Genomic DNA, 14127 nt, shown 5'->3' with positions numbered 1-14127 from the left:
TATCATTTTTAACAACAACGCATAGTACATGGCAGTCTCAACTCTCAACGCTTCTTCTCACTGTGGAGTCATTGCATATGAAGGCGGATCAAGATGTGAGTTGGTTCTCCCGTTCGGTTTTTCTCACTTCTCAACTCTGTATTTTGCATTCTTGCCAACACCAAGCCTGTTCGCTTCAGCTTATAAGCCGGCTGAAAAGTCGAAACGGCTGATTTGTTGTGAGAGGAAAATACTGTTTGGTGGCTGATAAGCCGTCTGAATAAGCTGAAACGAACAGGCTCACCGTCTTGACGCCTGGCTTGCAGGACAAGAGGTGACGAGCCATGGGATCTCTCTCGGACACTGTGTTTGTGCCGTGGGGCAGGGCATGGACGTGCTGTCTGAACTTGCTACGCACAGGATCCATGGGACGCGAGTCCTGCCACGTGCACGCGCGTGCGGCTTTGTCGATCGAACGAACATGGCACGCACTACTCGCCACAGTACGCAAGAGACCAAGAATGAAAAAGGCGGTGGTGTCGTGACCCCCAACTCCCCTGGCAACGCACGCACGGACGCAGATGTCTTTTTTTTTTTGCGACGTGGAGTATCCGGGATCTGCCTGGTTTTATTTGTAGCTACTCCGTAGGCGAGAACATGCTCGTCAAATTTTGTAAGAAAAGAAACAAGCATCGTCAAATTCGCTGGCTTAGTGCCATCCATCGTGCAGGAGACTTCATCATCAACCCATTGCAGAACAGCTGTGCCATACCCGAGTGGCCATTATATAAATGTAAACTTGATTGACGAAATAATTCAGGCACAAGCTGGAAAAATATTATTTAAATTTTTTTTCGATCAATCAGGGCATCAGGTACAAAAGCTGGACAGTGTGATCGAAAAGGCAACACCTGGAATGGGGTGTTCGTTCGGTTGGGTGAGCGCAGCAGGCCCAAAAGCCGACCCAAGCAACATCCAGCGAAGAACCAGTTGGACTTGGACCGACCGATTGGCGGGCGCGCACGTACTGATGCTGCGGGGCCCACTAGGCAGATCGGACGGCGGGTGCGTCCTCCGCGTCGCCCATCGTGCGGTCCAGGTTGTCTCAGCATCTCCAGCTCATTCCAGCCTCAGGCGGCTCTTTGGGGGGCCTCTATTTATTTTCTCTCTCCTTTTTTCGACTCGCTCTCATTTTTCTCCATTTCTTTTTCTTTGGTCCCGGACCACAGGTACTTCCAGTGGAAGGAATATAATTGTAGTTTTCTATTGTGTAAATAGCATTGTCTCTGATACACAATAGACATGAAATACCTTGGTGCCAGGGTTCTCACTCTTCTGGTTATGTTGTTTGATTCTTGATCCAAACTCAAGATGCTGAACTGAAATCATAAAATTTCATCCTTTACAAATTACCCTAAAGGAGTTGTTTTCATTTTGCCTTCAATTAAAGTTCTTCGCCTTCAACGGTGTGGTTTGTTGGAAGTTAGAAGCATTGGCTTCGTGGCATGGACCTACTTGCAAATAATTTCCTCCCAATTAAAAGTTTTTTTTTGCAAATAATGCCTCTTTTGATGCCATCGCCTTTTCTAGCCCGTGACAACCGGAGTTCAGGAGATGCATAACTGTCTTTGAGATCCCCTTTTATTTATTTTTATTTGATTGCAAACTAATTTTAGTTGGCACTAGCCAGGATGGGCTAAATAATTCTTGAGATGTTGGCCTAAATAATTTTCAGAAATGAAGTGTCCTCCACGTCTCCATGACAAAAAAAAAATACTCCATGTTGGACTACAGTCTAAAAAAAGAACAGAGCTGTAACATGATGATTAAAAAAAAGAAGAACATTTGAGACCTCTGTTTCATGCTGAAATTATACCTTGTTTTTTTCCATTCTTGTTACCGTGGTCAAAAGGAAATGTTAGATACTAACTGATAACTGAAAAATAGATGCATATCCTTAAAAAAGATCTCCATTTGGAAAAAATATGATAAACACGAAATTCGTAGACGCCGAACATCTGAAATATTATTCAATTTTTTGGGGGAAAAAAATACACGCCTCGTATTTCAAACCGTATCTGTGTCACGGACCACGCATCAATCGAGTCCACGTACCACCCATCCCTTCCCCTCCCCTTCCCCCCCGCTCTTGTATAAACTCCACCACCCCAGTCCTCGGGGACGAGCGCGCCGCCATCCAGATCCAGCCGCCGGAACTCCGCCCCCTCCGCCGTCGGCCCCGTCGCTCCGACCGGTCGGCTTCTCCCTTGCTGGTAAGGAAGCCCTACCTTTCTATGGTTGTTTTTTTTATTTCATTCTGTTCTGCGGTGGATGGATCTCCTGTTCGCTGCGAATGAGCGCTCCAATCCGAATCCTTGTTGTTGCTGGTATGGGTGCTCCGATTCGTCTATCTCGTGGCGGATTTATTCGCTGCGCGGCGGAGTAGTAGTTGGATCAGTTTGTTTCCCAGTTTTTTTGTTAGGATTATGAAGAAAGGTTTATGGGGAACGGAAGGTTTACGTGCCACAATAAACTGCAGCAAGCAGCCTCACTGGAAGTGGTAGCTTGCCTGCAGAATTTATTTGATAGGATTACCTTTCACGGGCTAAATAAGCAGATTCTGATTAGTAGGAGTACCCTTCTTATGCTTGAATCTGTTGATGCAACAGAACAACTGACCAGATGGCTGACGGCGAGGACATCCAGCCCCTTGTCTGCGACAATGGCACCGGCATGGTCAAGGTTTGTGCTGCTGCTCCTCATCGGTTCATACAAATCTGTGGTCGGGCATTCACAGTACTGACCGTAAAGTGACGCCTGTGTTCTTGGTAGGCCGGTTTCGCAGGGGATGATGCGCCGAGGGCTGTCTTCCCGAGTATTGTTGGACGCCCGCGCCACACCGGCGTGATGGTGGGAATGGGGCAGAAGGACGCCTATGTTGGCGATGAGGCCCAGTCCAAGAGGGGTATCCTCACCCTGAAGTACCCGATCGAGCACGGTATCGTCAGCAACTGGGACGACATGGAGAAGATTTGGCATCACACCTTCTACAACGAGCTCCGTGTCGCGCCCGAGGAGCACCCAGTGCTGCTGACCGAGGCCCCCCTGAACCCCAAGGCTAACAGGGAGAAGATGACCCAGATCATGTTTGAGACATTCAATGTGCCGGCCATGTATGTCGCCATTCAGGCTGTGCTTTCCCTCTACGCCAGTGGACGCACAACAGGTGTGCAAGTGATTATCCATTTTCATGAAAGTGCATTTTGAAATGTATAAGGTTCTTCCATCTCAGCTGGTAGTATGTTGTTGTTCCTGCAGGTATCGTGTTGGACTCTGGTGATGGTGTGAGCCATACCGTGCCAATCTATGAAGGTTATGCCCTTCCGCACGCCATTCTCCGTCTTGACCTTGCTGGACGTGATCTCACTGACAGTCTGATGAAGATTCTTACTGAGAGGGGTTACTCCTTCACCACCACTGCCGAGCGGGAAATTGTAAGGGACATCAAGGAGAAGCTCGCCTATGTGGCACTTGACTATGAGCAGGAGCTTGAGACTGCTAAGACCAGCTCCTCTGTGGAGAAGAGCTATGAGCTGCCTGATGGGCAGGTGATCACCATCGGGGCAGAGAGGTTCAGATGCCCTGAGGTCCTTTTCCAGCCTTCATTCATTGGTATGGAGTCGCCTGGAATCCATGAGACCACCTACAACTCTATCATGAAGTGTGATGTGGATATTAGGAAGGACCTCTATGGTAACATTGTGCTCAGCGGTGGCTCAACCATGTTCCCTGGTATTGCTGACCGCATGAGCAAGGAGATCACTGCCCTTGCACCAAGCAGTATGAAGATTAAGGTGGTGGCACCACCTGAGAGGAAATACAGTGTCTGGATTGGAGGGTCCATCCTTGCCTCCCTTAGCACCTTCCAACAGGTCAAGATTTACACTTCTCTGTTGCTCAACTATCAGATTTTCCTATGTTGCAGTAGTTGCACTATGCTTTATTTTTGTCAGTATACTAACAGTATGCTCTGATGTTTATATGGCAGATGTGGATCTCGAAGGGTGAGTATGATGAGTCAGGCCCAGCAATTGTTCACCGGAAGTGCTTCTAAGCCCTGGATTCACCGTCTTTCTGCTTTATTGGGGCTGTTCTTTTGTCGAGTCCTTGCCATGTAAGCTACTGTGTTTGAGATTTCTGGGGTTCCATTGAGCTATATTGCCGGATTTGTTGGTTGGGTCAAAACCATGTACCTTTTAGACTCTGTTCAGTGGCTGCTATATTCAACCAGTGCTGAATCATACATTGTGTGTTCAAGTATCGCTTTGATGGCAAATTTGGTGCCAATGTTAAAGAGTATTGAACTATCTACTAGCATGTTCTGTAATAGTTTTTGAATGACTCATTATCATTTCTCTTGTACATTCATTCTGGTTATGACCTAGCGGTGGTGTCGCCCAGTTAGTGTTGCCCAGTTAATTCATGATTTCTGATGTGGTTTTCCATGTGTTTTGGAGTTATATTAACAGTGACCCCATTGATGCTGTGGCTCCTAGAATAGACTCATTGGTGTTTCATTACTTTTGAGCATAGACAGATGCATGGAAATGATTCCTATCATTGGTTCATCTGCCTGTTTGGCTATTTGCTGTTTGTAATCAGTGTGCTAGATTTGCTGCAGATTTCTGAGTGCACATTCTGCTGCTTTGTTCATCTGGTACCGAAAAACATGGCATGTTGGTGCCACTGATTTCTGAATGCACATTCTGCTGGTTTGATTCGTCTGGTGGTACCGAAAACGTGGCGTGTTAGCGCCACTGATTTTCTGAACGCATCAAAGGCAGGAACATGCGCCTGTACTTGGAGAACATGGGGTGTTGCTTTGTGAAGAGTTGCTGGCTGTAACTTTTTCATGTGCAACCATTGATTGCATCATGTGGGTTGTGACTTTTGTTCAGATCTGTAGCAGTGTAGCCTTTGATCTGCTTATATGTAGGAGTTGCCCCCTCTTTTCCAGTTCATGTGAATTGTGATTTGTGATGAGTCATTTTCAGCTCTCCTTTCCGTGTCTTCTTTTCGACTGTTTTTCGTGGATGGTACGAGTTCAAGGGGCTTTGGTTGCTATTGCTTGATATTTGTGGTGCAAGTTTACTTGAAGTTGCACACCACAAAAGCAAGTGGAAAGCATGGATATGTGTGGATTGGCTCATGCCAGAACTTGTAACGAATACGTAGCCTGTCACTGTTAGGTGTACGGTTTGTGTGGCTTGGCTCGCTATCTTTTATCGATCAGCCAGCAATGTGTGGCTGAAAAGGTGAACCGTATTTGCTTTCTTCTCCAAATCGGAAACGTGAGGTCTAGTTTGGATTGCACCCTAGCCAATTCAAATAACAAACTCAGTCCCTTTAGAAATTCAGATTTTTGTCCCCCTTTATCCTAAATCCAACGCAATAAAACTCCTACCAAATTCTTGCACCCCAAAAGCAGCTCACCATAACTTATGCTGTTTAAAACTTTGAATCTGATGTTACCGGGAAATAAGAAACGAATACGAATGAAACAAGGCAAACGGTATTCGAGAAATTATTTAAAAATTTAGAAGGTCGTGATCATTACCCCAAATGGGCCAAACTGTAGCAGTCTCACTTGTATGTAACGGGCTCTTATCTCGCGGGCCTAAACAACGAGGCCCAAACTCTTCAAAATTGAACCCGGTACGCGTAACAATCAACTGTGCCAGTGCGAGTGTCTTTCTTTTCGGCGCCGCCATGGCTGTTGCCTGTTGCTCACCGGCGGGCGGCGGCGGCCGCGCTCACGGCAAATACCTTGCAACTAGGCTCGCTCGGAGCAACTTCAACAGATCCCTTTCCCCTTCAACAGATCCCTTTCCCCTTCCCACTTTTCAGCTATAAGAGCGTCTTTAGAAGCATAGGGTTGATTAGGTTAGGGAAGAAATACTCCTCCAAGGATTTTTCTTGATTTTCAAATCTCTTCCACCAGACGGTTTTTCTAACCCCTCTCCCCCGTCACTATTTGGAAGTTCTATCCCGGTCGCTCCTTGTATAAAAAACCCTGCCACTGCAGCTGCTGAATAACACACGTGTTACCCGTCACTGGTGAAATTTAGCAGCATAGCAACACATTTTCCAACAAACCCGATCGCTCATTGCTGCTACAACCAACACGCTAAACAGTAAAAAGAAATCTCTTTGCAAAGCAAGGTATGTACAAAATTGGTACATAGCAATCTGGTATAAAATATCCCTTTGCGGCCAGTGCGATCTGACACGTAACAAGGTACATAGCAAGGTACGTAACACAGGTTATCGACACATAACACAAGTTTTTTTTTTAAGCAAATGAAGCCAAGGACCTTCCCCCAATCATTCTCTTTGTGCTTCTTGGTTCTCTTCAACATTAGATTTAGAAAGCTGCAGCACTGGAGTTAGGAAGCTGGAGAAAAAAATGTAAAATCAATTACACCAGTAGGGAACAAAATTTTATATTTTATATATGCAAATAGAGGATTCAACCGATACTTGAGCAGGGTACAAAACTGAGAAAGGGAACATATCCGAGCAATCTTTTTCTTCAACCAAATTAGCCGGACACTTGATTTTTGGCTCCCACCAATATTTTTCTGATCGTTTCACTTTGGAAAACTTCATTTGCATCAACCTTTTGTTCATCCGATAGCCTTTCCATGGCATTCACAATGTCAATACATTTCTCGATTGAGTAGTCTTCTTCACGTCTCTTCTAATTTTCTAGAATTTTTTCAATCTGATCCTTTCTAAAGTCAATGTAATCCCAAGTTTTGTTGCCATCTAACTTTGTTTGCATTTCTTTCCACCTGTAACATCTTGGTCCTCTGAATTACGACTAGCTGGAGCACATTGAACTTCTATGCTTTCTACACCACCAAGACCAAAATTGAGTGGATTTCTATCTATATAAGCCATGATATGATTGCTTTGCTCTGAGATACTTCTTTGTGGAGTGGGTTCAGCTCGCAACTCACTTCTTTGTGAATTGGATTCAGCTCGCAGCTCAGTTCTTTGTGGAGTGGGTTTAGTTCTTTGTGGAGTGGGTTCAATTGATGTAAAATTTAAATCCCATGTGGTCGCACTTCCTATTAAATAAAAAATCAAGGTAACAATATCAACATCTTAGCATCTACAATAGCGAGAGTTGAAACTAGGAACATGATCTTATAGGATAGCAACTTCATCGGGTTAGCATCAACAGGTTATAATTAAATTCAGAAAACAGTTGTGCATTACCTAATAAGCAACATAGTCTTATAGGATATTATTTGTTTCGACCACTTAAGTTGAAAAACAACAAAATCAGTTTTGACTCGATATTATTTGTCACAGTCTTGACCTTGACAACTGCAACATTAGAATTGTAAGGCCTTAACTCAATGCTAATAGTCTAACAAACTTGACCAAATTAGCCTAAGTTAGCTGACAGACTGAAAGCATATGATTAGATGAAAGCATTACCTTCATATGATTAGACTGACAGCTTAATCACTACTTTATCAGAGGACATTTAGAAAAAAAATCAGTTCTAATTTCACGGCAATGAAAGCATTACCTTCATACAATAATTCCAAGCTATTATATAAAGGAAATGACTTCTTGTGGAACTTGACAACTTTATGGTTATCCTATTGAAGTACAACAATAACATATAATTAGACGGTTTGTATAAAGGTTAGCTGTTATATAAAGGGGTTGATTCTCCATTTAAGAGATCTAACCTTAATCAATTTTTCCCAACCTTTTGGTTCTGCAATGATCATACCCAAGGTATCGTTCTAGCTAACACCACTTTTCCTCACTTCTTTTATTATTTTATAGTTTCCTTTTAGCTCTTTCTCCTTTTCTTGCACTTGCTACTTCGTGAAATATGCCATTGGAAATATATCATTGAATTTGTTTGTGATATTCCTCCAACCTTCTGCTGTCTACCCATTCCTCCAACTTTCTTTTGTCTACCCATTCTATCTCTTAAATATTGGGATGTTGACAAGCTCTTTCAGAATATCCACAAGTCCCTTCTCATACGCGTAGCTCCATGTAGCCCTTTCCGTTGACATGGCTGGCTCCACGTAGCCCTTTCCGTTGACATGGCTACAAGAAATAAACAAGATTAGATAAAGGTTGTCATGAAAACAATACAGAAATAAGCAATGAAGAAAAAAAATAATACAGGCTGTCATGAAAATATTTATGCTTCACCTATTTATTACGGGTAGCCCACATCTGAAGAGCAATTTGGTCTCGTAGGGTGGTTCCTTCATTTGATTGCAGTTCATTTGGGTAGTTGTTATCCCCCTCTGGCAACTCAACATAATCAGATGGGTTGATATTATTTGGTTGGTGATAAGATTGTGAAAGACTGCAGCTGCTGCTGGAATTTTAATTTGATTCTCTATTGGATGAAATGTCCCAACTTTCAGAATTGGAAACCGCTTTTTTAGCATGCCAAAGGTCCTTTCAATATGATTGCGTAGCTGCGCATGCCGATGGTTGAACAATTCTTTGTAATTTGCATACCAATTTCCATGTCTTCTAAACTCACTAAGTTGATACTTAACTCCTCGGTATGGAGCAATGAATGAGGAAGTATTTGCGTATCCACCATTTATAAGGTAGAACTACCTCACAGACACATGAAAACCCTTCGTATGTGAAGACCGTAGGACCCCTGCATCAGATGCAGATCCTTCCCAACCACATGAGATGAAAGTAAAATTTAAATCAAAGCCACATGCACACATCACGTTATGTGACAAGGTTCCTTTCCTATTTCTGTAGGGAGCAGCTCTTTCTTGTGCAATGGTGATAGGAACATGAGTGCCATCAATGGCCCCAATGCAGTTCTAGAAGAAAGACATAAAGCGAGGGTCTGATGCAATCTTCACATGTGTATGGTTCACATTTGGGAGCTTCAAGAATCTATGAGTCAGTGCTGGAATTATATCGAAGAACTCTGCTATTTTCCTATGAATTGTTTCACCACTGTGTTGGAATTCTTTTTTTAGCCTATCGGTGCTTGCATCATGAGAGAGCATAAATATAAACATTCCCAGCTGCTTCTCAACTCTAACATCACGGGTATCACGTAACAAGTTTTCCATTCTAAGATAATTTGTTATAACTCTAAATATCTCAGGCTCCATCTTGAACTTCAGTTTGCACGAATTCTCGTGACCTTCCAAGATTTATCTGACCTTTTCAGCACCAGGCAGAGTTGAGGTGTGCTCCGACCGTTTCTCCTCATATAGACACTGCTGAAGTGCGGGGACCGTAACTAGGAATAGCTCGTCATCCTCTTCTTCCTTCTCTAGCATGAATCTTCTAACTTTATCCTCCCACGATTCCATTATCTATATGTATGTATATGGTAAGGAAAGTAAACTATGTCACATGAGATGAAAGTGAAAATTAAATCAAAGTTACATCTCACATGCAACCTAAAAGTGTTTCTCTGCCAATATCTATCAGATTTCTAGTTCTTGTTATTATCAATAGAGTGATCACACTACAAAGGAGCCATTAAAATTATCTAAAGAAAGTTAAATGGCAAAGAAAACTAAACGCCAACAGAAATCAGATGTAAATATTGAGCTAAAACCTGAAAGTTCAGAGAAATAGGACTTTGCAATTATATTCTACTGATCAGCCATGAAGCCATATCCCAAATGTGTCAGAGAACGGGTTATGATAGATTTTTCGATACATTGTACAACAGTTTCACCAAACAACTAAACATCAGCTTCCACAGAACACTGGAATATAATCCTAAAGAGGTTCTTTTTTTAGAAAGAGAAAAGAGTATTCGAATTTATAGTTATAGGAGCAAAGTTTAAAATACATGTTTAGTTACTCGGAAATCTATGATGAAATCGCAGAGGAAAATAACAAACATAACCAGGCAACAGATCATCATATAAATTGTCTTCAGAGATATACCAAATGATCTATCATTAATGAACTAATCAGAGTGCAGTTTGGCCTATTTACGGAACAGTCAGTACAATAAAGAAATGATAGCTTATTTTGTCTACGAATCTCATGACTAGTTTGAGCTACTATGCGAACATTAATTACATTAAATTGAAATAGTAATACATGCTAGTGCATTGGTACTTGTTATGAGTAATGTGACCACTAGTTTAAAAATATCACCATCACTGCTTATGAGTTTAAGAATATCAACATCACTGCTTATGAGTAATGGTTGAGCTTTCAATGTAACTCTAGTGCACCAAACAACATCCCAGACCAACATATTTACACAAAAAAATCTAGTTAAAGTTCAATCAGGAAATGGTTGATTGAATTTGCAGTTGTACCTCAAGTCATGATGGTGGTGTCACCACAGTAGTAACATCACTCTAGGTATGGCTTGTTCTTGTGGTAGAACTTAGCAGATCCTGTTAAAAAAAATCCTTATTTAGTTACTACATTTCAAAATCTAGTAGAAACAATACAGTCCATGACTTAAGTCCATATAGAAACAATACAATCATGAATGGAACTATGAAAAATGACAGGCTTATAGAGTTTGACATGCATTTCAAATGATCACAGATTCAGAATAACCACCCTAAAAAGTAGAATAGTAAAGTTTCCAAAACAATCTGGGAAGCAAGCCTTATTATGATAGCAAATAGAAAGCTTATGAACATACCATCCTGACCCAAGCAAATCAGCACTGACACGGGCACTCTACACAACTACTAGCTAGCGAGGATTCTTCAGAACATGCCACACGAATTGTACTGTACTGCTATAAACCTGCCCCTTATGATTTATTTCTATGACAACCACTAATGCTTACTGTACGTTGGAGAATCATACTAGCCAACACAAGATTGGCCCCAAGAGAGCATATAAAACAGAAATTCAAGGGACAACACTGAACTCGCAATTCAAGTGACCACACTAAACTGAACCCGTGAGGTGCCATGGATCACACGATTACGACAGAATACTTCAATCAATTAGTAAAGAGACATTTCACGCAAGTACAAACTGCACTACTAGCATACTAGATGCACGGAGAGACTTACCTAGATCAGGAATGTCCAGTGAAGAGACGAACGGATCTTGGGTCTAGCAGCTTTGAGGTCACCAAGATCTACAATAATTCAAATCAGCAAGAGGAGTATAATCTCTATTAAATAGAGGAGGAGGAGAACTCACAGGCTGAGGAGAAAGACGTATGACACCACCATGGTGGATGCGGAGGTGGTGGCCGAGGTGGAGGCGTCGCTGCAAATCGGAGGTGGAGAGGCGGCGCCTGGACAAGGAGACGGAGCAGCCGCGACGGCGGCGACGCCTGGTCAGGGAAAGCGGAGGGGCGGTGCTTGGACGCGGAGGGGTGACGCTTGGATACGGAGGGGCGACGCGCCTGGACGAAGGCAGGGGCGGCGGCGCCTGTATGGAGGCAGGACGAGAGGGAGATGATGCAGCGCTCGGAAAATACCGTCCGAACCTTTAAGGTGGGGAGGAGCCGACCCGTGGGAAGGGAAGGGATCTGGTGGTCGAGCTCCCCCGGCGGATGGATATTCAAAAGGCACGGTTGATTGGCCCCTTTCCTCTCCCTTTCTTCCCTTCTCTCCTCCAGCTCCTCTCCCGCGCGCGCCCGACGCCTCCTCTCCCGCGCGCCCGTCGCCTCCCGTCCCGACTCCGGCCGTGCACCGCCGGTTCTTGCACTCGTGCGCGGCCGGGGCCGCCACCGTTCCGTGCGCCGCCGGGGCCGTCGCCCGTTTCGGCCGCCTTCCGGGCCTCCGCGGCTGGACGGCGCGCGCCACCGGGGCCGCCGCGGCTGGCACGCCGCGCGTGGCCGGTTCCTCCGCAGCTGGGAAACCGCTGGCCTCCGGGGCTGGACACCGCGTGCCGCTCGGGGCGCCACGGCTGTGCGCCGTAGCTTGGGAAGAAAGCCAGCAAAGTTGAGGGACTTCTATGCATGACGCAGCCATAACAACCCATCCCCATGGCAGCGCCCTCATCCTCAACTGCCACGCTCACGCCGGTGCTGATCCACCTCCTGCGCGGCGCCTCCGACCTCGCGTCCGTCGCCGCCACCCACGCCAAGCTCTTCAAGGCCGGATTCTCGTCCACGCTCGCCTCCTCCAACCACCTCCTCGCTGCTTACTGCCGCTGCGGCGCGATGAGCCGCGCCCGCGACCTGTTCGACGGAATGCGGGACCGGGATGTCGTCTCCTGGACGACGCTCATGTCGGGGTACGCCGCCTCCAGCAGGCCCCGGGAGGCCATCTCCCTCCTCCGTGGCATGCAGTTTAGCGGCGTGCAGCCTAACGTGGTCACCCTATCGACGGCCACCAGCGTGTGCGCGCGCCTCGCGGATGAAGGGCTAGGCAGGCAGGTGCACGCCCGCGCAGAGGTCGCCGGGTGCGCGCGCGACGCCGTCGTCGCCACCGCACTCGTCGACATGTATGGCAAGGCCGGCCGCGTTGAGGACTCGCGCGCGGTGTTCGATGGCATGGCGGCGCCGGCGAGGAACGCCGTGTCGTGGGGCGCGATGCTGGCTGTGTACGCGCAGAATGCGCTCGGGAACGAGGCGATCCAGCTCTTCGCCGAGCTCAGGATAAATGGCAGTGGTCTGGCGCCCAACCACTTCATGCTGTCCAGCGTCGTGAGCGCGTGCGCCAGTGTGGTACGTCTCAGCATTGGCAAGTGCGTCCATGGTGCAGTTCTCCGGCTTGGGCATGGAAACAACGAAGTGATTGCGGTGGCTCTGGTTGACATGTACTCCAAGTGTGGGTGCTATGAATACTCAAGGAAGGTGTTCGACAGGATTGAGCAGCCATCCCTCATCCCGTACACCTCCATCATCGTCGCAGTAGCAAAGTACGGCCTTGGGAGGTGTGCACTTGCTTTGTTGGGTGAGATGGTCGATCGAGGTGTGCAGCCAAATGATGTCACTCTGCTTGGCGTCATGCATGCTTGCAGCCACTCTGGTCTCGTTGACACTGGCCTCCAGCTCCTCCACTCCATGCAGAGCAAATACGGCATTGCTCCGTGCCCCAGCCACTACACATGTGCGGTTGACATGCTCGGTAGGGCAGGGCGGTTCGAGGAGGCATTTGAGCTGGCCAAGGAGGCTCAAGTTGCAGGCAATGAAGCCCTCCTTCTGTGGAACTCCTTGCTTTCAGCTTGCCGGACACATAAGCGCTTGGACCTAGCAACCTTGGCTGGCCAGAGGGTGTCAGAGTTCAACCAAGATGTAGCAGGTGGACTGGTAGTGATGTCAAATGCATACGCTTCAGCTGGTCAGACTGACAACGCTGCTGCTGTCCGGTCAAGCATGAGGCGACGCGGCATACGGAAGGATCCCGGGTGCAGCTGGATTGAAGTAAAGGATATCCCCTATGTGTTCTATGCTGGCGCAATATCATGTGCTGGTGCAAGGGCAGATGAAGTGCTGATGTTGCTAGATGAGTTGGAGTGTAAGATGAGCGAGAAGGGTTACAAAGGGAAATTAGGGAGTGCTAGAGTATCAGATGCCCATGAAGATGATGGGGATGAAGGGAAAGGTGTAATGGTTGGAGTGCATAGCGAGATTTTGGCTTTAGGATTTGGTTTGCTGGTTGTCCCAAAGGGGATGCCCATCAGAGTGATGAAGAACCTGAGGATGTGCTGTGACTGCCATGAGGCGTTCAAGCTCATCAGTGGCATTGTTGAGAGGGAGTTTGTGGTCAGGGATCTGAATAGGTTCCACCATTTCGAGATGGGTTCATGTTCTTGCAACGACTACTGGTGATTGAAGTTTGCAATTGAAATGGTTCCGATCTTTCTGGTAGGAAAGGAGAACGACATTAACAGATTATCTTGGTGATTATCGTTTGAGGGAGAGGAGTTTGAATTGATGTAAATCCAAATTACGCGTAGGCATCATGCGGCGGGATGAACAGTAGTTGCCGGATGTAAATCCAAACCCATCACAATATTACATTAAAGATGTTGCACATTATTGCCGGTGCTGTATCACGCACCAATCAAGGACAAAAATCATTCTGGGGCAACAATAATAATCCCAAAGACAACCGCGAAAACAAAAAAGCCTCGCTACATAATGTTTCGGAAACAAAATGGTGAAGACAG

The 14127-nt window shown here is 45.9% G+C and overlaps 2 protein-coding genes and 1 non-coding gene across 3 annotated transcripts; 2 read left to right on the top strand and 1 right to left on the bottom strand.

Annotated features, from left to right (window-relative positions):
- Positions 1-2094: 2094 nt before the first annotated feature.
- Positions 2095-4401, top strand: LOC117864194 (actin-7). Its single transcript, XM_034748216.2, has 5 exons — positions 2095-2252; positions 2649-2721; positions 2812-3205; positions 3298-3911; positions 4028-4401. The coding sequence occupies exons 2-5, from the start codon at positions 2662-2664 to the stop codon at positions 4091-4093; spliced, it is 1134 nt and encodes a 377-aa protein (XP_034604107.1). The 5' UTR covers positions 2095-2252; positions 2649-2661; the 3' UTR covers positions 4094-4401.
- Positions 4402-6174: 1773 nt separating this feature from the next.
- LOC117864920 (uncharacterized) lies at positions 6175-11651 on the bottom strand. Its single transcript, XR_011898852.1, has 6 exons — positions 11203-11651; positions 11070-11137; positions 10350-10430; positions 8230-9380; positions 8019-8121; positions 6175-6739 (listed from the first exon to the last, which is right to left on the bottom strand). It is a non-coding gene; the product is annotated as an uncharacterized protein (transcript).
- Positions 11652-11674: 23 nt separating this feature from the next.
- Positions 11675-13830, top strand: LOC117865557 (pentatricopeptide repeat-containing protein At4g15720). Its single transcript, XM_034749779.2, has one exon. It carries the CDS (start codon positions 11996-11998, stop codon positions 13784-13786), a length of 1791 nt encoding a protein of 596 aa, XP_034605670.1. The 5' UTR covers positions 11675-11995; the 3' UTR covers positions 13787-13830.
- Positions 13831-14127: the final 297 nt, after the last annotated feature.

The sequence above is a fragment of the Setaria viridis genome, chromosome 7, assembly GCF_005286985.2.
Source record: "Setaria viridis chromosome 7, Setaria_viridis_v4.0, whole genome shotgun sequence".
Taxonomy (NCBI): domain Eukaryota; kingdom Viridiplantae; phylum Streptophyta; class Magnoliopsida; order Poales; family Poaceae; genus Setaria; species Setaria viridis.
The sequence above is the reverse complement of the archived record's forward strand: the minus strand, read 5'-3'. Positions and strand labels throughout refer to the sequence as shown.

Bases quoted from the DNA above. Each gene is read 5' to 3' on its own strand.
- LOC117865557 (XM_034749779.2), top strand. From the start codon at position 11,996: ATGGCAGCGCCCTCATCCTCAACTGCCACGCTCACGCCGGTGCTGATC.
- LOC117864194 (XM_034748216.2), top strand. From the start codon at position 2,662: ATGGCTGACGGCGAGGACATCCAGCCCCTTGTCTGCGACAATGGCACC. The intron at 2,722-2,811 runs GTTTGTGCTGCT...TGTTCTTGGTAG, and splicing joins ATGGCACCGGCATGGTCAAG to GCCGGTTTCGCAGGGGATGA. The intron at 3,912-4,027 runs GTCAAGATTTAC...TTTATATGGCAG, and splicing joins CCCTTAGCACCTTCCAACAG to ATGTGGATCTCGAAGGGTGA.